Below are 27,859 nucleotides of genomic sequence, written 5' to 3'. Positions count from 1 at the left end.
TAAAAAATCGTGGAAATTTCTGTCATTTGTCTCAAATGTTCTTGATCCCATTCAGTTTCCTGCTGAGATTTTCTTTTCCGCCCATAATTTTACTGAAGCACTTTTCCTTATCCCAACCAGCTCAAATTGGTTCTGCATGCCCTTAGTAATGTACATATTTCAACTACAACTGCAACAACATTATTATCAAACAAATTGGTTTATTTCGTTACATACTGACAGTATTCACATAAACATTCTTTATACAAAACTAAAATAGTAGAAATTAAACAAAAAAAAATATTTACAAAAATTTTTAAAAAATCACAAAATGCAATTAAAATACATACCCAAGATTGAACTGTGTTCGTACATGGCACAACAAATATTAAAATGTAGCATAGTTAATGAACTAATTACAGCCAAGTTTGAAAAGGCAGAAATCATGAACATCGCACATTTTAGAATTTTCAGACCAACTGGTGAACTAAACAAATATTAAAACATTTTATATTATCAACCATTATGGTTCATTGTACAACTAAAATTAATTTAAATATTAAACAGTTTCGTGATACAAAATTACTCACTAAAAATACTTACTTCCTATCAATCACTAGCATCAAATACCAAAAAGTAAATGACTGCACATGATTTTTTACAATGTTCAATGTTACAGTGTCTGTTAAGGCCCCATGACACTTCACTTAAAATTTACAACACCAGCAACTTACAGGACTTATCGAAACATCTGTAAGTCATTATTTCACAAAAAAATATACATATATAATTTTTTAAAGAGGAATGCGAGCAACATTCCAAACACAACGACAAGTCGAAAAAATATGTTTCACAATTCAAAGTTAGCTCGGTAATATGAGACACAAAATTTCAAAACCGAGAACTCCGTGCATGATCATGCAAAACACAAACAAACTTACAAATTCTTTTTTAAAACAACGCAGAAAAAAAAAATAGACATATAAAAATCTCACTGCAAGGGGGACGCATGCTGCAACAATGAAATTGCAGGTGTCAGGTAACCATGATTTAAAATAAATACTACTGATCAGTGCAGACGAGACAGGAGCAAGCTGGTAAACCATCAGGGGGAAAAAATAAACGATATAAAAAAAGCAATATAAAAACAACATGTCCTTGGTGGATGGAAAAAAAAAAAAAATCAGCACAAGTCAGGTGGACGAGCGACGACAATCAGTTCATGGAGTTGCCGCGACGGCGGTGGAAGTAGCTGCGCGAGAGACCTCACTGCAGGAGCGCGGGCGTCCGTGGCTTCAGAAGAGACACGCACTGCCACCTGCGACACGCAAACACACACACGAGTCACCGCTAGGGTCGAGGTTTTATGGTTTCATTTTCAGGCCAATTTCTTTTGTCAAAACAGGAACTCACTGTATTAGTTTTTATTATTGTATTACAGTGTAAACTCGACATAACGACACTTAACGGACTGAGTATTTTTCGGCGTGATAGAGAGTGGTCGTTAAATGGAGAGAAATTACTAGTAGATCATTTAACTATTCTATAATAATATGTATTTACTAATACAGTACACATTTTACACACAAACATTAATATTCATACAAATAACAACACTTATTGCGTATAGTCTGTTATTTTCTTCTTTGTTTTTTCATATTGTAGACACGGTAGAGCGGCTAAATCCAAAGCGTCTTCCGACATCACCGATCTTTTCTCCCGCCTCTTGAGCGTATTAATAAAATTTTTTCGTCAATACACCAAGATTTTCGTTTACTCGCAATGTTTGCAGTTCGAAAGTCTGTAAGCAACTGCGATAATGATAACGTGTAACAACTTGACAAAAGTCTAGTAACCGAGGTAAACAGGTGCAAGTTCATCATACAAAAACAAAAGACAATTTCTTGGAATCTCCAATACGTCAGTCGAAGTAAACACGCGCTAGATAATACAACAAAAAAAAATGTACACATCTGCATTTCTTATCAACTTCGGCAACTTAGAAAGTACTGCTTAATGATTTATAATGCCGTATTGTTGTCGTTAAATAGAGAGTGTGACGCTATATAGAGTGCATTATTGTATAGAAAACAAGGTAAACCAAAAGTCAAGCAATTTCGACGTTTTAAGAAGTTTGTCGTTAAATCGAGTGACGTTATAAAGACTTTATACTGTACAGTCAAACCTCTATCTATCGTTTTTCAGGGGACCAACAAAAAAATTCAGTAAATGCGGGCATTCAATAGATGTGGACTTCACTCTTTAATTTTGAGGTTGAAATAATTTTTTCAAAATCTGTCAGAAATATATCAGTTACTTGTCATTAAAGTTTAATTAGTTGAGAAAAAAATAAAAATGGAAGCATTTAACTTAATTCAATTTACACTTGCAAAAAAAAACATACACACAATAAACCTACATGGAAATTAAAGTCTTTTTTCAATATCCTGATGTCTGAAATATATTTACTCATGTCATCAAATGTAGAGCTGTACTGAAGAAGCCGATTTTGCCAATATTTTGTTGAATTGGCATTTCTGCCGACTTCCGATACACTTGTTAATTTTCGGCCGATATTACTAAAAAAACGAGAGAGACTGCCATAACCTAAAAATCCACGAGTACCCTTTTCACTTTTCGTAGTAGTACTGCATTCTTTCAGATCGCATTATTTCTTTGCAACATGTGCCAACCGTACATATAAAAATTTAACATGTTTTTTTTTCAATAATGTTCTTTAATTTTAATGTCATAAATAAATACATTACCATCACGGTAAATATACATCTCGGTTGTTACGGTAACTATAGTGCAAATGTGTTAGCTATCGTGCTTCTGTAGTAGTATTATGGTATCTACAAAGAATCTTTAGTTCTTTTTATGGTAATTATCATAAGATAACAATTGGGTTTGTACTGTAGTTATGGTACATCATCCATATTTCTTCATAAGTTGTTGTTCATTTGTATTTTCTTCATGTTTACGTGCTCCATTACTTGGCTGCAGATTTAAGGTGATTTTTACTACTTCTGTATACAATCGTTACTGTTTTTATGACGGTTTCTGTCTAAGAAATGGTTATTTCTGCAAAATATATTTATGGTTAAACGAACATCTATTATAATTTATAGTGATGGGACCACATATTTTGTACGATCAATGTGGACAAAACGATAATTCGAACATCGGTACAAGCGGACTTTTTTAACCTTAGTTGTATGGCAATTTTGCCGGGACCGTAGAAAGTATACGATAAACACGGACAATCGATACATGCAAATTCGATAGATAGAGGTTTGACTGTGTATACTGTATAGAAGTCGCCAGCCCAGGTTAAAATTTCTAATACGGTTTTGAGTTAGTTGGTTAATTCACCGCCACAATCGCCACCATCTCTAGGGCATCGACTTGTGGTGGTCCCTAGCGGACAAGTGTCGGACTCTTCAAACACCCCTTCCCCCTCCCGTTGAACGACCTTGAGCTGCAGTAAATGATGGGTGGGGGGTGCGGGGAATGACAGCGGGCGACAGTGCTGCGCTCTAACGTGTAAATAACAACTAAGACGATACAGGGCGTTACGGCAGCGCATTGCAGCGGTGAAGTTCCCAAGCTGCTCATCATACGCTCCTGAAAAACGTAGAGTATATCCTATCCACTCGCAAATTCTATACAGAGTATATATATATATATTCAAAGCTAAAAATAAGGAACTGGCCTTGTCCTATGTAAGGGTTTGGGAACGGTAATTTGGCATTGTGCATTAGGAATACAGCTAGGGTACAGGGGTAGCATATTCCAATACCTAAATCCTTATTTTTGTGTCTTGGAATAGCGGCCCTAATGTAGTATTTGTCAAATAATAGAGTTTTTCGCATAATTGTCGCACACGCATAATTGTCGCACACGCATAATAGTCGCATCATAATTTTTGGGCATCAAAATTTGGAGAAAATAATTCTCACACAAACTTCACATGATGTTTTTGGTCCTGCTGTTAGATTCAGAGCACTTTGTGTAGGTAATAAACATTACAGGATAAAGCACCGTGCAACAGAAATTGGTTTTCAAGTATCTGTCTGGCAGTTTGGTAGTTAAATGTGAAAATACAGTAATTACAATACTCATTTAAGATGTACCTGCACAATACGATTTCCCATCCAATATGTTCAAAAGTTTGTCCCGCTATTTTTCCAATAAGATATACATTATTTTTGTCCATGAAAGATGTTTCCAATAAACTTTTTTTACAGTATTAAAACTGTGCCGAATCAGTGCTACTTTAGGCACGATTTTTTTTATTTTCTTAGTTTTACAAAATTTTAATTTTTTTTTATAACTTCAATTTTCCTCCTTCGCCCGCTGCTTTCGCCCCCATCCAAACTTGTTCGGTCGAGTGTACCGGCAGGTTAGCTTGTTGAGCAGTATAGTGCTCTCACCGCCGTTTCCCACCAAATTTGCTGGGTCTAGCCGACTACAGGGCTATCATCAGCAACGGTATCCACTGGCCGTCGCGTCTCGTCACGAGTTTAGCGCTACGCGTGACGAAAGTAGCCGCCCTAAGCTTCCCATGGTCGCCTTCACCCCTTCTCGGAGGTGTGCTGAAGTTTGCGGTCTCTAATACGTTTTGGTGTCCTTTTTTCAAGCTCCGCCGCACGTCCCGACGCCTGGCCGGCGAAGTCTCCCAGGGCAGGTCATTCACCGGACATACCCCCCACCCCGTCCTGGTCCACAGCGGTCATCGGCCAGCCGCGGCAATGACCAACCTCAAGGCCAAAATCCCCCCCTCGTGCAAAATGGCGGCCACCAAGTGCCGCGATGGTCTCTGCGAGACTCCGATCTGCATGCCCACGCCATCTAGCGGCGAAAGGACGAACCAGCTGAGAGCGAGAGCGCACTACTGACCACCCTATCCCCACCAGGAGAAACAGTCGATCTCACACTCAGTCGATAGGTCGCCGGAGCCCTTTTTTTTCTTTCGGAACCATTCGGGTTCCCTTCGGGTTTTCCGAAGCCCCTCCCCTGGACAGGCGACCAAAGACAGCTTTAATTAGGCGAGCCGGCGCCATTTTTGACGATTCGGCAGGCAGCACGCGGTAAGGGCGGATCTCTCTTCGCAGCCCGAGACAACGCGCTTCTGAAAAGTCGTGAACGGCTTTCTCTAAAGCATGTAGTTGGTTATCGACAAGGCCATGTGCCTTAGCACTCAATTTTTAATTTTTTTGCTGTCCGAAATAGTTTATTTTTTGAAATAGTTTTTTTGTCTTTACTTATTATTCTTCATGGCGACAGCAATCTTCCGCGTCGCGCATCACCTGGCCATCTCCAGGGACCGACCTGATCTACTCCACCCCGCAGCTTAGGTAAGTTTTTTTGTCGCCACACACACACCTTTTCTTTTCCGGTTCTCGTGGGCTTAACTTCGCCCAACATCAGCCGCCTGTTAACCAACCTAATTTGATGGGAATACTGGTTGCAGGCGGGGATCAAGAACTAGGATGAGAGATTCCGCTCCAAATTCAACTCCCATGCAGTTCATGAGTTAGTTCACCGAAATTCATCGCCTCCTGCAATCGGAGAATTTCTCAAGAGTTCCAGCTTTCAACATATTTTTCCCTGAGTGGAAAAAACCCTAAAATAATTTATAATTCTGAACAACCAGTTTCAGGACACTTTTATTCATTTAACGAGTAAATGTAATTTTTTTTATAATTTGTCTTATGAAGAGCCTGCACGCTCAATATTCAATGGCCTGTAAAGTTAAGAAACCAAATGACCTTAAATTCAGTCAAATATAACCATGGTTACTTATTATAATATCTCGCCCCGGGGCCTCCCATTTGGTTTATTGTTTAACAAGATTTAATGTATTAAGTATAGCAAATAAGGTCAACAATTTTCTTGGTATTTTGTTTCGGCTGTAATGCCATGGGTTATCTTCAGTGGAATAAGGTTTGTAAAGTAGAAATAACAGCAACAAAATCATTAAGTAAATGCCAATGTAAACCAAACCAGATCTTATTATTTTCTTATCCTTGATCGTGATCCACATAACCTTACCAAGTTTTAAGGAGGTTAATCATAAATTTTTTTGTGCGTGCGCTGTGCCCCTATGGGTAATGTGTTTAGTACTGTTTCTGCCTGGCGCTTCCACGGCCAATCTATATTTGTTCTTTAGACGAACTTTCATTTTGAGCACAGCGGCACGTTACAAAACAATGTAGTTTAAAGTCTAATTATATTATTCATTTGTATTACCGGACCGCTTATTTAATTAAAAGAAATATGAGGTTGTCTGTTAAATTTCTTTTAAAGACATTTATGTTCTTCATTGCCGTTATGTACCACTTGCATAAAAAAAAATAGCCATTGCTAGTTGGCATCATTCATATTGGGTTACATAAATGCCCGTATAGAGTGCGTGCACTTATAGTCTAATATCAATATTGATAGCCCGCACTCTTTTGTGGTTAGTGTGGACTATGACAATAGTTATGCGTTTGTTTTGGCTCACGTTCAATTCACGATTTTCATTTTTCTATCTAAAGCTGAACAAAAAAATTTTTGTTGCATGACTTATTAATTTAAATTGTTTGGCATGTTTTTTATGCTGTATTTTTTAAATTATTTAAATAAACTTTTCATGAATAAGTTTTGTTTTTATGAATAACTTTACCTCAAACAAAATGTATTTTTTTTTTCACATAAATGTCACACCTCTACTTTTTAAACCTTTTTAGTATAAAATGTGTAATGATTATGCAATAAAACACAGTACTCTAAACTTTATGATTAAACAGAACTTATAAAACAATACAATTCAATAACACAAAAATTTCATGTTTTAAGAATGAAATTGACCTGGAAAATGAAATTATAAAATTATTAGCCATAACAACCCATTTTAATTGAATATAACTTAAGTGATTAATATGTTTGCAACTACACAGCGTGTGTGTGTCTTTTAACCCAAAATTTGCATATGAGTCGCAGTACATTTTTTTTACACGGAAAATTGGCATTAAATATGCGACCCAAATGTGGGTAAATACAGTCTCATATTTATTCGGTAACATACTATCTTTTTTAATTAACAGACTTCATAAAACAAATACAGTCAAACCTCCATCTATCGAACTCACATGTATCGATTGTCCGTGTTTATCGTATACTTTCTACGGTCCCGGCAAAATTGCCATACAACTAAGGTTAAAAAAGTCTGCTTGTACCGATGTTCGAATTATCGTTTTGTCCGCATTGATCATACAAAATATGTGGTCCAGTCACTATAAATTATAATAGATGATCGTTTAACCATAAAGATTTTGCAGAAATAACAATTTCTTAGAAAGAAACCGTCAAAAAACAGTAACGATAGTATACAGTAGTAAAAATCAACTTAAATCTGCAGCCAAGTAATGGAGCACGTAAATATGAAGAAAAGACAAATGAACAACAACTTACGAAGAAATTGGATGATATACCATAACTACAGTACAAACCCAATTGTTATCCTAAGATAATTACCATAAAAAGAACTAAAGATTCTTTGTCGATACCATAATTACTACAGAAGCACGATAGCTACCACATTTGCACTAGTTACCGTAACAACAGAGATGTATATTTACAGTGACGGTAATGTATTTATTTATGACATATTAAAAATAAAGAACATTATTGAAAAATAGGATTTTAATTTTTATATGTACGTTTGGCACATGTTGCGAAGAAATAATGCGATCTGAAAAAATGCAGTACTACTACGAAAAGCGAAAAGGATAATCGTGGATTTTTAGGTTATGGCAGTCTCTCTCGTTTTTCAATACAGTAGAACCCTGTTATAACGAATCTGAAGGGAGTAGTTTATATGTTCACTATAGAGGGGAAACTTTATATCTGGGAAAACATTTATATTGGCAATACATACTCAAAAGCAAAATCTTAACTACACATAGGCCTAAGCCAAGAAAAGAACGAATGGAAATACTCAAAGCAACAGTTTTATGAGCAAATGCAGATATTATTTTTAATGAACTATACATGTACAAACTTTCTATTACCTAATGGTTCTTGGACATCGGGTATTATCCTTTTTTCAGGCATTTAATACTCTGTGACGTTTTCGCAGCTTGAGAAAGAAGATTGTTCAGCTTGTTTAATATTGTACTTAATGTGGATGTTGCAATTCCCAGTTCCTTTGCTATTAACACGTGCGGGACAGTGGGGTTGGAGTCAATCTTTTCAATAATGTCCAGTTATCTCGCACAGATAATGCCTTACGTTTTTTACCGCGTTTTTCGCCCATTTTTATGTACGTATTTCTTATTGAAGCACATTTGCAGCTTAATAACATGAAAATTCTTTTTACCGTCAAAAGTAAATAAACGAAAAATAACGAGTCTGGCACATCAAAGATCACTACGTATCATTTAGTATCGCAGTTGCTAAAGCTGGAACGAAATTTTCTCACTTTCTATGGAAAAATTTAGTCCACAGAGTTCTATCTAGAGGTAGTCTTACGAACCTTATTCGATCAAAATGTCAGAAACGTGAACGTTAAAGATGAGACGTAAAAATATTGAATTTGCTGCTATAATGTACATACGTATTTGTGTGGTGGTAATTTATGTATAATTTTGATAACATATTAAATGTACACGCGTTCGTCCATTCTTTAATTATGCAGGGAAAACTATTTTTTATTTTCACCATTTTTGGCTACACGTAGCCTACCGAGGCCACTCGAATATGACTTGTTTATAATATGAACAGTGGACAATCGAGTAGCGTATTGCGGAGAAAAACTTCAATGTGATCCAGAATAGACGCTTTGTGAAAAAACTTGTAATTATATGAAAATATTTGAGATAAATGTGTATTATGTCGGCAAAATTTGTTCGTGGTACACGGGAAAACGTATCAACATTGACAAAAGTTGTGCGCTATATCCAATAAATTAATACATAACCTCACATCATTTTGCCGGGACTGAGACGGAAATTCACAATAAACGGGAATTCATTATAGGTGGGTTCACTATAAACGGGTTCTACTGTAATATCGGCCAAAAATTAACAAGTGTATCGGAAGTTGGCAGAAATGCCGATTCAACTAAATATTGGCAAAATCGGCTTCTTCAGTACAGCTCTACATTTGATGACATGAGTAAACCAGACTTAAGGATATTGATAAAGACTTTAATTTCCATGTAGATTTATTGTGCGTATGCTTTTTTTGCAAGTGTAAATTGAATTAAGTAAAATACTTCCACTTTTATTTATTTTTCAACTGATTTAACTTTAATGACAAGTAACTGATATATTTCTGACACTAATTTTGAGGTTGAAATATTTTTTAAAAATTCTTAGAGTGAAGTCCACTTCAGCATTAATTGTCTTGGAAAATGTTCTGGCTGCTAGTGATGTAGTCACTGATGTCTTGTCTTCCTTCGACAAACTTTGCAGTGCAGTAAAGGACATTTATGCAACTAAAAAAGTGGAGGAAAAAATTAATGAATTTTTCAAGCCTCTTTAATTCTCTATTTGACTAATTTTCGAGTAAAAAATTATTACTTGATTTTTTCGATTATTATTAATGTGAGCATATGCACCTGTTAATACAAACCTCGTTAATACAAACTGCAAAATTTTAGGTCCCTTCAGGTTTGTATTAAAGAGGTTTCACTGTATTTTAATTTTTTCACCCGCGTTTAGTGAAAACTGCGGATGCAAAGTCCGCACAAAGACGGGCCGTCTATACTGTGCGTGCTTGCCCACCTATTAGAACACAGGCAGTGTTTTATGCCTTTTGACCCTGGTCACATCGAAACATCGCGGTTATGCAACAACGCGGGTAAAAGTTATGTCCCCCGACAACCGCGTTAAATAGGGAGTGTACTGTATATTCAAAGTTTTTAGTGAATGAATTTTGGTGTCCTGTCCGTGATCTATCGATTGCAAAGATCGACCCATGTCTGGTGCCATTAATTCGTATACATTCAATTTAATGAACATGAGAAGAGATAAGTGTATTGGTGTGACAAATAAAACTTTATAATAGCAAAACTATCCTGGAATACACTTTGAACACAAATGGTCATAAGAAATAATCTAAACTTAAAAAGTAGTTAGGAAAATTAAAATAACACCATTAAATTCTCAGTTTCTTTTGTGTTTTTGTCATGTCTTCATGGCAGATTGGTAAAGTGCACAGCAAGGGTAACAGATTATAATCCTATTACCTCAGTATTGGAGCCTACTGCAATGTCGACTTTGTGAATTTAAACTGTTCCATTTACATGCGATGGTGCTGCTATCTCTAGGATTTTTTCCATAACAATTTTTATCAGTGGATGCGAAACATCCAGTAGAATGCATTGGAACCAGTTTTTAGCAAGGCGGAGGTTTATTAAAACGGCTGCTGATTTGGTTCCTTACTGGAACTCGGTTTGGACACGTGATGCAACACGGCCCCCCGTGAGTTAGGTTACAGTTGTATGCCAACAAGGCAGTGCTTATTGGCTACCTTACCCGAACATCTTGGCAAAAAGTTCTAGGATGTTTCTTAGTACTTCAACAAAATAGTGTAATTTCAACTGTGATACTAGAGATTAATCGAGACTCCAAAACTCAAACCGAGCGATCGCCTCGACTGGACAGTCAGGTTCATCATACTTAACAGGAAGAGAAGCCAGTATTAAGGTTCATCATACTTAACAGTACGAGACATACCAGTATTCAGGTTCATCATATTTAACAGGACGAGAAGCCAGTATTCAGGTTCATCATACCTAACAGGACGAGAAGCCAGTATTCAGGTTCATCATACTTAACAGGACGAGAAGCCAGTATTCAGGTTTCTCATACCTAACAGGAAGAGAAGCCAGTATTAAGGTTCATCATACTTAACAGTACGAGACATACCAGTATTCAGGTTCATCATATTTAACAGGACGAGAAGCCAGTATTCAGGTTCATCATACCTAACAGGACGAGAAGCCAGTATTCAGGTTCATCATACCTAACAGGAAGAGAAGCCAGTATTAAGGTTCATCATACTTAACAGTACGAGACATACCAGTATTCAGGTTCATCATATTTAACAGGACGAGAAGCCAGTATTCAGGTTCATCATATTTAACAGGACGAGAAGCCAGTATTCAGGTTCATCATACCTAACAGGATGAGAAGCCAGTATTCAGGTTCATCATACTTAACAGGTTGAGAAGCCAGTATTCAGGTTCATCGTACTTAACAGGACGAGAAGCCACTACTCAGGTTCATCGTACCTAACAGGACGTGAAGCCAGTACTCAGGTTCATCGTACCTAACAGGACGAAAAGCCAGTACTCAGGTTCAACATACATAACAGAACGAGAAGCCAGTATTCAGTTTCATCCTACCTGACGGGACGAGAAGCCAGTATTCAGGTTCATCAAACCCAACAGGACGAGACAGGCCAGTATTCAGGTTCATCGTACTTAACAGGACGAGACAAGCCAGTACTCAGGTTCATCGTACCTAACGGGACGAGAAGCCAGTATTCTGGTTCATCGTACCTAACAGGACGAGACAGGCCAGTATTCAGGTTCATCGTACATAACAAGACGAGACAGGCCAGTATTCAGGTTCATCGTACCTAACAGGACGAGAAGCCAGTATTCAGTTTCATCCTACCTGACGGGACGAGAAGCCAGTATTCAGGTTCATCAAACCCAACAGGACGAGACAGGCCAGTATTCAGGTTCATCGTACTTAACAGGACGAGACAAGCCAGTATTCAGGTTCATCGTACCTAACGGGACGAGAAGCCAGTAATCAGGTTCACCGTACCGAACAGGACGAAACAAGCCAGTATTCAGGTTCACCGTACCCAACAGGACGAGAAGCCAGTATTCAGGTTCACCGTACCCAACAGGACGAGAAGCCAGTATTAAGGTTCATCATACTTAACAGTACGAGACATACCAGTATTCAGGTTCATCATATTTAACAGGACGAGAAGCCAGTATTCAGGTTCATCATACCTAACAGGACGAGAAGCCAGTATTCAGGTTCATCATACCTAACAAGAAGAGAAGCCAGTATTAAGGTTCATCATACTTAACAGTACGAGACATACCAGTATTCAGGTTCATCATATTTAACAGGACGAGAAGCCAGTATTCAGGTTCATCATATTTAACAGGACGAGAAGCCAGTATTCAGGTTCATCATACCTAACAGGATGAGAAGCCAGTATTCAGGTTCATCATACTTAACAGGTTGAGAAGCCAGTATTCAGGTTCATCGTACTTAACAGGACGAGAAGCCACTACTCAGGTTCATCGTACCTAACAGGACGTGAAGCCAGTACTCAGGTTCATCGTACCTAACAGGACGAAAAGCCAGTACTCAGGTTCAACATACATAACAGAACGAGAAGCCAGTATTCAGTTTCATCCTACCTGACGGGACGAGAAGCCAGTATTCAGGTTCATCAAACCCAACAGGACGAGACAGGCCAGTATTCAGGTTCATCGTACTTAACAGGACGAGACAAGCCAGTACTCAGGTTCATCGTACCTAACGGGACGAGAAGCCAGTATTCTGGTTCATCGTACCTAACAGGACGAGACAGGCCAGTATTCAGGTTCATCGTACATAACAAGACGAGACAGGCCAGTATTCAGGTTCATCGTACCTAACAGGACGAGAAGCCAGTATTCAGTTTCATCCTACCTGACGGGACGAGAAGCCAGTATTCAGGTTCATCAAACCCAACAGGACGAGACAGGCCAGTATTCAGGTTCATCGTACTTAACAGGACGAGACAAGCCAGTATTCAGGTTCATCGTACCTAACGGGACGAGAAGCCAGTAATCAGGTTCACCGTACCGAACAGGACGAAACAAGCCAGTATTCAGGTTCACCGTACCCAACAGGACGAGAAGCCAGTATTCAGGTTCACCGTACCCAACAGGACGAGAAGCCAGTATTCAGGTTCATCGTACCTAACGGGACGAGAAGCCAGTATTCAGGTTCACCGTACCCAACAGGACGAGAAGCCAGTATTCAGGTTCATCGTACCTAACGGGACGAGAAGCCAGTATTCAGGTTCACCGTACCCAACAGGACGAGAAGCCAGTATTCAGGTTCACCGTACCCAACAGGACGAGAAGCCAGTATTCAGGTTCATCGTACCTAACGGGACGAGAAGCCAGTAATCAGGTTCACCGTACCCAACAGGACGAAACAAGCCAGTATTCAGGTTCACCGTACCCAACAGGACGAGAAGCCAGTATTCAGGTTCACCGTACCCAACAGGACGAGAAGCCAGTCTCAGGTTCATCATCGTACCCAACAGAATGAGAAGGTAGAATTCAGGTTCATCTTACCTAACGGGACGAGACAGGCCAGTATGCAGGTCCATCGTACCCAACAGGACGAGACAGGCCAGTGAGAGCAACAGGGGTCAAGCAGGCGGTGGCAAGACTCACTTCTGGGCCTTGTACTTGTCCTGCACGGCCTGCTGGGGCAGCGCGCCCGCGCCGGCGTGCGTCTTGCCGAGGCTGGCGATGCACCGCCGCAGCTGCTGCAGGCTGTAGCCGGTCACCCGCTCGAGCTCGGCGCTCCATGCCTCCAGCCCCTGCTGGTGGCGGGCCACCGCGACGGCCGCCGCCGCCTTCTCCGAAGGCAGGTACTCCAGGTAGGGGTCCGCCTCCAGCAGCGACAGCTCGCACAGGTACTGCGACACCACGCAACCGCAACCGCCTCAACCCACGTCGGTGTCGCGCCCAGCGATCCCGCGCACTTACCAACACAGTACACATGCAAGTAACAACCCTCATTGCTAGAGACCGGAAGAATTCGCGGATTCATTTCGTGATACGCTAAAATTCAAATACATATACCTTAAAGCTGCTTTTGTTATTGGTCCACTGTTCATCTGGACGACTCTGGGCCAATGGGAAATGCTCAACCAAAGAAGTATCTGTATCACAAGCAAACTAGTTGAGACGACTCACAAGTCAGCAGCCAATGAACAGGCGTTATTTTCCCCGAGTATACTGAGGACTGTGTAGTCTATCCTGAAGGTCATCGAAACCGCGACATTTTCTAGTCCCTACTCATAGCGTATGGTTTATTTTTTTTTCTTTCGTTTTTCCATATTATAGACACGGTAGGGCGGCTAAATCCAAAGCGTCTACCAACATCACTGATCTTTTCTTCCACCTCTACTGAGCGTATCAATAAAACTTTTTCCGCCAGTACACCGAGATTTTCGTTTACTCGCAACGTTTACAGTTCTAAAGTCTGTGAGCAACTGCGATAATGATAACGTGCGACAACTTGACCGAGGACAAACACGTGAAAGTTCATCATACAAGAACAAAAGACAAAAAAATTTCTTGGAATCTCCGGCACGTCACCCGAAGTAAACACGTGCTAGGTAACAAAACAACAAAACAGCAAACAAATGAATGTACACAGCTGCAGTTGTGATCAACTTCAGCAACGACGCAGAGACGGTGGACCCACGTCTGGTGCCGTCAACTCGTATATATCCAATTTAATGAACATTAGAAGAGGTAACAAGTGTACTGGTGTGCCAAAACGAAACTTTATAATAGCGAAACCATCTTGAAACACACTTTGAACTCAAATGGTCACAAGAAATAATCTAAACTTAAAAAGTACTTAGGAAAATTAAAATTAACAACATTAAATTCTTAGTTTCTTTTTTTTTTTTTTTGTCATGTCTTCATAGCAGATTGGTTAAGTGCACAGTCCGTATCCAACGGAGGTGAACAGAGGTGTCAAGATGTGTGAAGTGTGAGTTTAGTTTTAACACGTTAATTTCTTTAAAAAAAAAAACAAGAGTTATTTTGGTCTCACAACATTCAAATGAAAGTAATACAACATCCCGCTTTCTGCCACTCGTATCGAACCTGTAAAGTTATACTAACATCAAAGAACTGAAGTCCATAAAATCTGCACATCTGACTGGGACTTAACCACAGAAGAGGTATGTACTATTTCCTTTCAGGAAGAGGATTCTCCATAGAAACACTATGGGGATTTACGGTACAATTGGGGATATCCCACATGATAGGAATTAACTATTTAATATTTTTAATTTTTGGAGGAGTATTTAACTATGTGTAATTCACAACTTATTCAGATAATTTAAATGGTAAGATCTTGATTAAAATATAATTTTTTGTTACTGTAAATCACAAGAAACAATGATCAAACTTATGTTATTAGAGTGGAATTAGACCTTTTATTAAAAAAATTAAGATATTCTATTAAATAATTGTTGTTTTCTTTATATAAAACAATGTTTTAAACCATTGTGGTTTAAATAAGTCAACAGTGGTTTAACATGTTGGTTGACAGCGAGGTTATAACAAATGAAAAACTACTATTCCACTGTTGCCAATAAACTTAAGTAACAACATTTGGAGATGTTAAGTTTTCCAAAATAGCATATCTGGGAAAATTTTCCAACAGATTATACTTTGAAACACACCAATTTTATCAAATTATTTTATACAAACAAAAGAAATAAAAGCTACCTTTTGACCTTCTTTACCCCTTAATGGCTCACTTAAAATTTGATAGTTGGATAGGACTTAGGCTAACCTCTACCAACTGATAGGAAAAAAATTGTTGTTTAAATAGTACTTCCCAATCATGCATTTGCAAGTATACAAAATATATTTGAAAACCGTGAATAATTTGAAATTCATGAATAATTTGACATTTCATTCAACATTTGTAATCAATTTTTGGATAATTCATCACCAGTAAATAAAAATCCCTGACTTTTCCAAAACCAAAATTACAATTTTTTTTTTTAATGTTTTTAAAAGACTACTTATTTTGCAATCTTCTGACAGAAATAAAGATAATCCAGCTATTACCATTCCTATAGCTTTACTAGTTAAAAAAGAACATTGCATTTGCCTTTTTACAGTACATGAATATGTACTAAAACACCATCTGGAAAAAAAATGTTTACAAAGTCTGGGTGATGGCATACCAAGCATGGCATTTCCCCCTCAAATTACCATCACTTAGGAATTACCATGAATTTTTCAGGTTTTAAAGTAAATTTCTCCAACTTTTCCTGACCAATTCACCTTCCCTGACTTTCCAGAATGATGACACCATGATACAACAAATTGAACGTGTTCACAAAAAAATTTATTGAGAAATGTAATGTATTTACTACCTTTTTGCCATTTTGTATTTTGTTAAAATATTTATTTCACAATATGTACATATTTAGTAACAGGTAAATTGGAATATATCGCTATCTGCTAACGAAAGACTCCAATTATCATCAAGTTTGTTTAAATAAAGCTCATAGAGCTAATTTTGGTAACATTAGTATCATTATCAGTGGTGTTTTTGCAGAAATATCTGATACATTAAAAATATTAATGTATTTAATATTTTAATGGGTTTGTAGCCCTCTTGGTATGGTAAAGTGGTTTTTGAGTTATTAACCCCAAACAAGGATGACAATACAACAGTAGTCTTTCAGAATTTTGTTTTGTTACAAATCTTTATTGTTCTAGGGCCTTTTATTCCAATATGGCATCACATTTCATTATTTTTGATCTTGCTTTTGATAAAAATTTTCTGTGGGAAACCATAAACTCTTTGAGTACAGTCTAATTTAGTACAAACAACTCGACTTCCGAGTCTCAGTCAAGGTAAGAATACTCTCATCAGCTCGAGTTTATCGATTCTGGGCCCATCTCTAATTAAAGTATCCATTTTCCTTTAATCAATAATTTTTAATTGAACTTGCGTATTCAGATTTTGTTATAACGCAAGCGGTGGTAGCTGGCAACACAGCCAATCCACTCCCAACTGGCAAGCAGTAAGAAAGACGACTAGGGACACTTGTGTCTGGCAGTGGCATAGCCAGGATTTGTGTATGGGGGGGGGAGCGTTAAGAAGCATGTGCCCCCCCCCCCCCCCCCCCGAATTAAAGAAGGGGGGTCCGGGTGTCCTCCCCCGGGAAAATTTGGATTTCAAGGTGTAAAATAGTGCTATTTCAGTAGTTTTCGGTACTTAAATTTAAATATTGTAATGGTTAAAATTTTATTAATTTTAATATGAAATTTGTCTGAGTGATGAATAAGAAATTAATTAAAGATAAACCCCCCACTCCTGCCCCCCCCCCCCCCCCTGGCTCGCCCCTGGTGCCTGGCAATGGCACGGGAAGAAGGGCAGACGGCGAGCGTCGCGCTCCGCCTCACCAGCGCCAGGTTGACGACGGTCTCCGGCAGCTCCACGAAGGAGCAGTAGATGGTGAGGAAGGCGTACGTGGTGGGGACGGACATGTCGAAGGCCAGCACCTTCAGGATCAGGTGCTCCATGCGCAGCACCTGGCTCTTGGTGTACGTGTCGTCCGTTATGTACACAAACTCGTTCACGTCCGGGGGGTAGATCTCCTCGTATTTCCTGCGAGGTCCAAACAAAACACACGTTCTCAGCTGTTTCACTGCGACACCTTCTACCAGCGCCGCCTCGATTCATTTACAATTCCTGGATTTAAAAAAATTGCAGAAATTTTAAAAATGCTTTCATACACTTGTCAAAAATTTAAAAAAAAAAAAAAAAAAAATTGGTTTTCTGTAAAGTCGTTTACGGACGATAGTTTAACGTGACGTCGTCATAACAAAACATTGATGACATGATTGCATACTTTTATGAATAAAATCATTGAATCATTTTTATTGAATTATCACTATTCTGTATGGATACAAAGAAGGAGTGAAATGAAATCTACAGTTTAATTGATAAATTTTCTTTTATTTGCACTCATTAATTCAAATTTGTTTATTACTTTAACGAAGAGATTATTTCAACTATAACTTTCATACATGTTTGCTATTTAACTTCTTCCAATCTGTGTTATTCTGTTAAGGATAGGACGATGATAGGAAAAGTAGGAAACGAATGGGAGTGTTTCAAGGATGATGTGAAGGAAAATGGCTTACCCAACACCAAGATGCAGTCAAAAATAATATATTTGCGCCACGGACTCTGCAGCAATGCTAGGAGGAACCGGTCAGCAAAGAGCAATGAAAATGTTACAATGAAATGCATGAAAACCGAATTACGCCACATACTCGGTCGCAATGCTAGGAGGTTCAGGTTAGCAAAGAGCAATATAAAATGAGCGTAACGGGATACAGCGAAACGGGACAATGTGCGTATTGGAACACTTTTTTGTGCGTGCAGCCGGCGTTCATCGATTTATTAGACGTTGTCACGTCAAAAAAAAAAACTACTTAAAGGCCGCTCGAGCTGATGTGGCAGGCAATTTCAACCACCTGTTTAGAAGACGCCTGCCAGAATTTTCAGAACTTTTACAATACAATCTTTTTCAATTTTCAAAAAAGCTGTGAAAAATCTGTAAACTTTAAATAAAATTGAGAATTTTTCAATTTGCAAAATATTTGAGAACTTGAGTAACTATCGGTATGCATGTCTAGAATAGGTATTTAAAACAAAAAAGTATCATTTTAACTCACCCACTGTAAAGTAACTTCTATCTATGTTTCTGAAACTTATGTTATTAATTCATTTAATTTAATACTTTTATTGTAGCAGACAGCTTTGCTTATTCCGTACATTAATTCTCAACAGTGCAGATGAGCAACCAGCACAGAAAATGCTGTGGCATGTTTTAGCTGCAGCTGAATAAATGAATTCATGTGTTGTTACACCCTCCCCACTTTGTAAATTACTTTATTGACAAGTTATGTTATAAACGGAAACTGTTTATGTTTAGGTTTTATAGTATATATAAATAAAAGATGTTTATCATTTGGATTTGTGCATTTCATTTAGATTTTATAAACATCCCGAACATAGTTTACATTTATTTAATGTTTTATTAATATTTCTGATAGTTTACTTTACTGTGATAAAGTTGCCTAAAATTATTTTCACCTAATTTTGCTTACACATTTAAAGTTTTTATGTGCTTTCACGTATTTCTTTTGCAGTATTTACTATGGTGATGTGAATGCGGGATGTAACATCTCATGACAAGGAAGTAAAAAAAGAGACAGTGATGGGCATGTGAATTTCATAAGCATGGGAGAAAGACTTGTAAGTTGGTTGAGATGTGCCTGAATTTGGCTGATTTTTCCTGTGTGAAGTGTTTTTTCAATGGCACAAATTTAAGATCCTCTGTGATAAGTTGTTGATAGCATAAAGAGTGCAAAAGGTGAACTCGCTACCATCTTCCTTTATACATGTCAGGTGGACCAATTGTATATATTTTGGGCACATATTAACTAAACAGTTTACATTTAATATTTATTTGCAATTTAATCACTCAACATTGAGAGTCGAGTAGGGCCAACGCTACCCTCAACCACCTGTTATGAACAAAAAAAAATTTTTTTTGTTTAAACAGTACCTACCAAACTGCAGAAAATAAATTATTGCAAAACATATATCAACCTATCTTAACCCTTTGAGGCACACAGAAATATATTAAAAATAAATTAGAATCTATTGTCTAACTTTTAGCAGACATTAATTGAATATGTTTTTATGGGCAAACAAAATTAAAGCTGCCAATGTTGCTTTGTTCTTGTTAAGATCGCCAGATAGCAGCACAAGGCTTACTCACGCGAGGTATTTTGGCAATACCACTGAAACACTCCGAATAGTAACATTTTTTTCAAAGGGGTATCATAGAAATACCACTACAAAACAAAGGGTTTTAAATGATGGAAATGTACGTTGGTGATGGAAATAAGGAAAAAAATTTCCCCCGTAAATACACGCGGTCTCATTTCCAGAAAGAACGCGGGCCGCCGGCACCGCCAGGTTCACTCACGCGGCCACGAACATGGCGGCGGTGCCCACCAGCTGCAGCTTGGCGCGCATCACCGACATGTAGCTGAGGAAGCGGTCGACGTACGACACTGCCAGGTGGAGCGTCTCCGCCTGCAGCCGGTACTCCTCCGCCACCTCGACCAGCCAGTCGACCAGGATGGCCCGCATCGAGTACGTGATGTCGGGCTGCTTGCGCATGTAGCCGGGCTTGGGCCGGTGCCGCTTCTGCTCTCAGGGTGGCCACGAGGGGAAAAAAAAATATTTCGTGCCAACTTAGGCGAGAAAAAAAGTACCAGATATGAAAAAAAAAAAAAAAGTACTAAATTATAATTTGTTTTAGTTCTAACAATTTAGGAAGTTAATTATGACATCGCAATGCTCTAACTTAAATATATCACACACCATGGGCCTCTCTGGTAAGTAAATTTAGGGTAGGGGGGGGGGGGGGGGGACGACATGGGATGTAAATAATATATTTGGCGAAGAGAAGTAAAAATATACAAATAGAATGTATTGTTAAGTAATGTAATAATAATAGAAACAATGTAATGATGATAATGTAATGTTGATTGAAGGATTGTTTAGAATGAAATGAAGGGGGAAAAAAATTACCCTCGAGTGCTATCGTGTTCCCTCCACAAGGAATTTTTTGAGGGGACATGTCCCCCACATCCCCCCCCCCCCCGCCAGAGAGGCCCATGCACACACCACACACACAAATACATTCCATAGTATTTAAAAATAATTACGCTTAATAATAAAACAGATTGGAGTTACTGTAATAATATTGTATTAAAGAAAAAAAGTACTAGATCTGTACTTGACCACTAAAAAAACTTATAAAAGTACTCGAAAGTACTAACTCATCCCCGCGTGGGGTCAGACCACTCGCTCTCCGCTGTGGGCTGGTGTTTTCTCGGGGTTCTCCCGTCTCTACCGCCATCAATACTCCACGCCCACCCGGTGGCCCGAATATCGAGTCTGTCCTCCCGGTAGGGCAGCCAGCTCCTACGAACCTGCCCACCCAGTCCTTGGCAGGAAACTACGGTGTTTCATCCCGTGATCGTCGCACATTTTATGCAAAAATTCAAGTTAGAAAAGTAGGGGTTAAGACTTTTGTGAGAGAAAAGCGTGAAAAAAAAAAAAACAAGTCTCATTTGGAAGTACTTTTGATTGAAAAGCAAGAGTATGCAAAAGCTCGCCAAACAATTTAAATCAATAAGTCATGCACCAAAAACCAGATTTTGTTAAACAAATTTAAAATATAAAAAACGTAAAATATGAGCCGCAACTAACGAAGTGTTCCCATTAGTATCGTCGTAGTACACACTAGTCACGAAAGAGTGTGGGCTATCAAATGTAGTTTACTTGCACAAGACCTACGCGCTCGTTGCATGTAATCATCGAGTTATCAATATAAATATTGGACAAGTGCGCGCACTCTATACGGGCATCAACATAACCAAACATGATAATGCAATGAATGCTGCAATAAAAATTAAAGGTTTAAAACGTGAAAACATCTCTAAAAGAAAATATACATATCGGACAACTTTGTATTTCTGTTAAATAAGTAAGCTGTAATATCACTAACGAATAATGGATTTCAACTTTAAAATACCTAAATTATTCTATGAGGAAAAGGGGGGAAGTTCATCGTATGGAGAAAATGGCGGTACCAAAACATTTGACCGTACTGAATGGGAAATCCTATCGTGCAGGTACAACTTAAACTAATTTTACTAAAATTGTAATTAGTGTAGGCCTACTTTCCCATTAGAACTACAACACTGCCTGACAGCAACATGAAAACCTATTATTGTAGCACAATACTTTGTCCTGTGATTTCGCATATCATGTACCCACACAAAGCACTTAGAACCTAATAGTAGCAGGACAAAAAACATCATGCAATTTTTATGCGAGAATTTTTGCCCCCAATTTTTTATATGTTCTAAAATAAGTGTGATTATTATTCGAGTACAACAATTATAAGATAAAACATGTGTAGTTGCATTCCAATCAAGATTTTCTATTCTAAATTTCAACTTAAATATGAATTAGGATACAAAAAGATTTATTAAGCAGTTTACGAGGAACTCTAACTGTAATGTATGAAATATGGCCAATCTTCTGGAAATATTAAATTCCAGATTTCTTCCCCCTAATTCTTTCAAAGAAATCTTACGAGATATTTTTTAAAATTAATCTGTAGCACATTTCCTCATTAAGCCTACAAACATATGGCGAAACTTAAATAACCTAAAATATTAATAAAAATATACTTCTGCTTTGACCATTTTAGGCAAGAATCAAGGCTCCAGAAAGCATGATAACAGTTCATACTGCAGCCCTGTCTTTACCCAAAGTGTGTACATTAAGGGACAACATGCACACTAAAAAGTGCAACTGGTTATTAGTCTTCCGTAGTAAAGTGGACTTGTGCTGTAGTTCCTAGAATAACAATTTGGGCATAACTTAACAGAACATAATCTTCATGTATTATAAGTGCCCTTTCGTTTGATTTCTTCTGTGGCAAAAGTGATGCAGTTTTGCTGTATTCAATGCGCCGGATGCAACACAGCAAAAGTGATGCAGTTTTGCTGTATTCAAAGCGCCGGATGCAACACAAAAAAAGATAATTTCCCGATAGCCTTAAAAAAATTTGCAGGTTAATTCAGTTTCACTGAAAGTTGCAAATTTGCTGACGTTCCCAGTCTGGAGGCCAATATGGACACGTTTTTAACTGTAGTGCAGAAATTTAAAAAACTGGTGATTTCACGGTTTCATTTTTTTTTTTTAAATTTAAAAAAAAAATTAAGGCAAATGTGGTGACAACTACTTTAATATCATCCGTTATATAGCAGCTTGTTTTAAAATGCACTGAAGGCCAAAACCAAGACCATACTTTTACGAAAAATCATATTTAAGAAGAAAACAAACAAGATCTTAATGTTTGAGAACTAGCCTATGTGTTACAAGGAAAATATTATTATCTTTGAAAGATTTGTGCAATGGGAGTGCATGACTTGATGTAAGCTTTTGGACATACGCCATTCCTTAGCACAACAATGGCGTATGTCCAGAAGCTTACATCAAGTCGAGGAAAATATTCCTCTGGCTCGAGTCAAGCGACCTGGGCGATTTCGGAACCTACTGACCCTTTCCCAAATTCCAGACTTTTCCCGAAGTAGCGACCACGAAGCTCACCTCGGCCTGCCTCATGAAGGCGTGCACGTCCTCCTTGTACTCCGAGACCTCGAGCAGGTGCAGCTGGAAGCTGCGGGGCTCCGGCTGGGGCCGGACGCGGCAGCAGTCCACCAGCATGGGGGACTCCTCCCGGGACCGGTCCAGCGCCATGGGCGACGGGGCGTGGCCCCGGGGCTTGTGCAGCGAGATGACGTCGTCCGGCAGCTCGTTCTCCTTGCCGCCGGACCGGGCGTCGTCCGCCGCCGCCGGCTCCTCGTAGATCGTGAACGAGGGCTTGTCCGCCCCCCGCGTGACCGCCGCGGCCGCCACCCCCTTCTGCTTCGGCCGCCCCGGCTCCGGCTTCGTCGCATGGCTGTTCCCGGCCGGCTCCTGCTTCAGCTGCGGCTTAGCAACACAGTCCCGGCGTCACTTTTTTTTTTAGGCGTGTGTATTTATTTTAAAGAGTTTTTCTAAGTCGTCGTAATTTTTACATTTCCGCATTTACATTTTTTCATTTCAAAGCTTTATTTAATTATATTGGTTCTTACTTTTTATTTCACAAAACTTTTACCTTAAAGCTTTACTACTGTACACTATGTCGGCAGTGGTATTTGTAGGTGATAACGAAACATGTCGATTTTCAGGAGATCCTACACTCCCTGAAATTAAGGCTTCGCTTCAAAGTGATGGATTACTACGCGTTCACCTTTTTTATTTTTATTTTTTTATTTGACTGCAATTTTTGCAGACGTTTCTTTACAAATTCTTGCACGACTTTGTACACTTATTAAAAAGGATGTCCATCAAATAATATACCCCAGTTTAAACTTTTTATTATAACAGTTTAATTAAGACCATTTACAACAAATCATTCATCAAATTGAAAGCAAACTAACATAGTTTTTTCTCTCACAAAATGTCCAATATGTGCTCCTTTAGTTATATATGACACATGTCCATCCTCGAGTCCAATTCTTCCCACGCTTTGCTCAACAAGTCCGGAGTAATGGAAGCAAAACAATTCTCAATATTTGACCCCAAGTTTTCCAAAACATACGTACACTGGCTCACACGGAAAAAGCAAATAACGGCGGCAGCCAAGTTAATGCACGGGGTTTGTAATGTAACCTAAAAAAAAAAGTGATTTCTCAGAAACCTGCCTGAATTTAGAAACCCTGTTTTCAGGGTAAATAGAGGAACATCTTTAGTGTTCAAAAAAAGTATTTCTGGAGTTTCATACTTTTTATTTACGGAAAAGCCTTGATGCAAAAATTATATAAATCCGTCCCTCCCAAAAATTTCAATGTGTGCACGAAGTATGATAATATATTTTTTTTTTTTTCCTTTTGTGCATTTTGTGTGGTTTGTATTATTTTAATTTTTGTCCATTATGAGATTTTTTCTATAAATGATAGGTTTTTTTAGAAAAAGTAGGTCATAATCTATGTGAAAATTGATAACATTAAAAAAATATATACAGTATCATTATAATATTTAATTCATTGCATAAGTGAAGAAATGGTTAGGCTAGGTAAATCATATTGAAAGTACTCTAAAAATTTAAAATATTTTTATAGCCAGAATGTTTGCACTGTGGCTGGGTTTATACGGTGATTAGGTTTTTCCAGATTATAACAACTTAAGTGAAAGGTTTTTTAATTTGGACAAACTGTTAAAAAGCCTATTAAAATAATCTACAGTAAAATTATTAAAATGATTCAATTCTCACAAAATATAAGTTTTTTTCCCCAATGAATTTTTTTACAAACCCTAAGGCTAGTTGTAAAGCTTGAAGTCAAGAAAAATTGTATGGTTTAGTGTATTAAAAACAAGTATAACATAGTGGAGTGGTGCAATACTTAGGACACACTTCGAAATACCCCAGCTTGAAATCTTATTTCATTTTTCCTGACATTAGTTCTCCACGTTTTCCAGAACTACTCCTGATCATGGTTGATTCTTTCCCAAGTATTCATATTTTGCATCAGGTGATGCAGTCTCTGGTAAGGCTAACCCACAAGATGGAAAACTATAAAACAGTTAATAGTGTTTGAAAATTATTAAAATGACTAAAAAATAAATATATTTAAAATTTTGACGAACATATTTTCTTATTTGGTAAATATTTTTAACACCTATTTTTCCTTAATTTTATTGTCCTCCCTACTATCCAGTTTTTTTTTAGAATAGTGGGGATTTAAAAACTACTAGTAGTTAAAATACCATGCAGTCAAAAATACTACATTTGTCATATTTCCAACAACAAAAAAAGCCACTTTTGTCAAATTTCATCTACAGTTAATTCCTTCATGGCTTTTAATTTTGAAAAGAATGACTTAGGTACTTAATGACTGATTGATACACTTGCGATTCAGTTTCCGCCCGTTGGCAAGGAGTCCCCCTTTACTCACCCAATTTCTGAAGCCTTTTCCTAAAGTCCTTTCCTCTTCTCACATCCAGTATTTTTCCCTCAATCCTATTCCACTTCCGCCCTGACCTCACCACGAATACTTGCCTTCCTCTTTCCGTTCTTCTCCACTCTCTCTGAATCTTCCACCCATGATCCTTCCTCCCTCTATGCACCCCTTTTTTCAACCTGTCTACCAGCATCCACCAGCCCCCCCCCCCCCCCCAAACCCCGATAACTTGAGCCTTATTATGATAGGTGCTACCCAAAGACACTAACTAGCTTTCCTTTCTACACCCATGATAAACATACAATACCCAAATCACAGTTTACTAACTGTGACAAATTTCCGTTCACCGACTTCCATTCCATTTTCACAAAATTTTCCTACCAAATGCCATAGCTACTAAAAGCTAAATTGTTTTACACGTAAAAAAAAGGACAAGAAATGCCTACAAAATGTGGATGATGCCCAGAAAAAGTATATTAAGTAGTTAAGGGGTGAGGTAAAGCAAGGCAAGACTCTGAACTCGTATTCCAGATGGCCTGGATCCCCATCCACCCATCCAATAATCATTACCAGCAAATACTGGAAGAGTTTCTATTGCACGATTGTGTTCATTTTCAGTAGCATCATGTTTACACAACAGGAAATGGTGGCAAAATATTATGTGCCAACCATGTGAATAGTAATTGTTTCAATCATCATGGTAGTATTAAATAGAAAAAAAAAAAGATCCTACGATACACACCTACCAAGTAAGTGTTTTTAAGGGCATGAATTTTTGTGCAGTTTAGACATGATTTGGGTAATACTGCTTAATTAAGGGTGCCCACACATTTCGACAATAAAATTTTCCTGACTTCCACTGACAAAATTTTCAAAAGTCCCACACTAATTGCTTTAAATAATTTACATAGATTAAAAAATTTTCTTGAAATTACGAAAATCCAGCCTCCACGTTTCCCAAAGTTGCCCTAGCACTCTCTCCACTTTCTTTCCCCAAAACACAACTTGGCATACATGTGACACTGCACAAAAAACATCTGGGACTAAAATGCTTTCAGTTCTGGAAATGGCAGACCAGAGCACTACATTTTCCCCTCATATTATCATTATGGAATTTCCAGGATTCCAAATAAAATGCCTAACCAACTCTAACTTCCTTGACTTTCCAGAATGTGGACATCCTGTCAGGCTGGTGGATCTACCATGGGTGTTTAATAGCGGTGTTTTAATTGCTTTTGTATCTGTAATTCAGCCCGTCGCAACAAATTATGAATGTAGCAGTTTGTTTTTATTTGATAACTTAGTGACTTGTTTTTTAAGAGAAAAAGCCATAATTCTGTTAACAGCACCAATATGTGCACCTGGTACTTCAACTTGATCCAGTAGTACTCCAGATATCCTTACAAATGTTGCATATTATATGAAACTATTTTCAATAGACAGGGATTTTGATGTCAGTGCGTTGCGGCCGGGGCAAAGACGGTTTGACACCCTAATTTGTTTTACATGACTTTATTGAACTACTTTTACCACGGTTTCACTACTTTTCATGGCCCATTTCATAGTGAAAAAAAGTAAATTCTTTAATGCTCAAAACAACTATTACAGCTTCTGCAGCATTAACGAGACCATGGCTAACGGCTATACCAAATTTTTATCAGAGATGTCACAGTTTTAATAAGAGCTGTCCAAATAAACGAAATGAAAATTTTGAAATTAAATGTTATACAGCACTAAATTCAGTAACCAGATTATTAAATAGCTATCAAAACATAAAACCTTGCAGTGACAACGCTGAGGCGTCTCAACAGAAAAGAGTAAACAAATGAATTGACATGACGAAACGCATTATAATTAATGTTACCTTAAAAAATATATATGCTTTAAAATTCAAAATTACACTCAATTCTACAGCTTGCGATCAAACAAAACCGTAAAAATCTACAATTCAAAACCATCAGCCCAACACACTCATAACGAACTACCTAGTACATAATATACTTACTTCTTTTTCGCTTAGATTCTGATACACTTTATTAACATTCAGCACTCCCAAAACTGATCTTTTGTGTAAAGGAGCACGCTTTTCCTTAGGATTTACATTATTTTCTTGATCTTCGTGAATTGCGAAAGAGGCCATTTCTACACTCTGACTTTAAACTGATTATAACACAGTAACTGCTTACTTAAAAATTCAAAGCGTTGTAATACACAGTTTAAAAGAAATCAAAGAATTTAAAAGGTAAAACTCCAGTCAACTGTGTATATACATTTTTATTTAAAAATTACAATTCCTTCACCCGGTTCATAGACAAACCGACTACACAAACGTTCGAACTTCAAAATACGTTACATGCCCACCCCCTAAAATAAAAAAAAATCACAAATCAGCCAATCGAAAGACCGTAACCACAT

At 38.0% G+C, this 27,859-nt stretch overlaps 1 protein-coding gene across 2 annotated transcripts; it reads right to left on the bottom strand.

Annotated features, from left to right (window-relative positions):
- Positions 1–183: 183 nt before the first annotated feature.
- Positions 184–27,859, bottom strand: LOC134538836 (cyclin-A1). Of its 2 annotated transcripts, none has more exons than XM_063380365.1 (6): positions 27,450–27,859; positions 23,049–23,432; positions 19,840–20,063; positions 17,237–17,441; positions 13,457–13,704; positions 184–1,297 (listed from the first exon to the last, which is right to left on the bottom strand). In XM_063380365.1, exons 1-6 carry the CDS (start codon positions 27,582–27,584, stop codon positions 1,246–1,248), a joined length of 1,248 nt encoding a protein of 415 aa, XP_063236435.1. In that variant the 5' UTR covers positions 27,585–27,859; the 3' UTR covers positions 184–1,245. The 2 variants fall into 2 exon arrangements, with proteins under 2 accessions (XP_063236435.1, XP_063236436.1); XM_063380366.1 differs by having other exon boundaries at positions 23,049–23,426; positions 27,450–27,792.

Source organism: Bacillus rossius, chromosome 14, assembly GCF_032445375.1.
Source record: "Bacillus rossius redtenbacheri isolate Brsri chromosome 14, Brsri_v3, whole genome shotgun sequence".
Taxonomy (NCBI): Eukaryota; Metazoa; Arthropoda; class Insecta; order Phasmatodea; family Bacillidae; genus Bacillus; species Bacillus rossius.
This window is presented reverse-complemented; position numbering and strand designations above follow the sequence as displayed.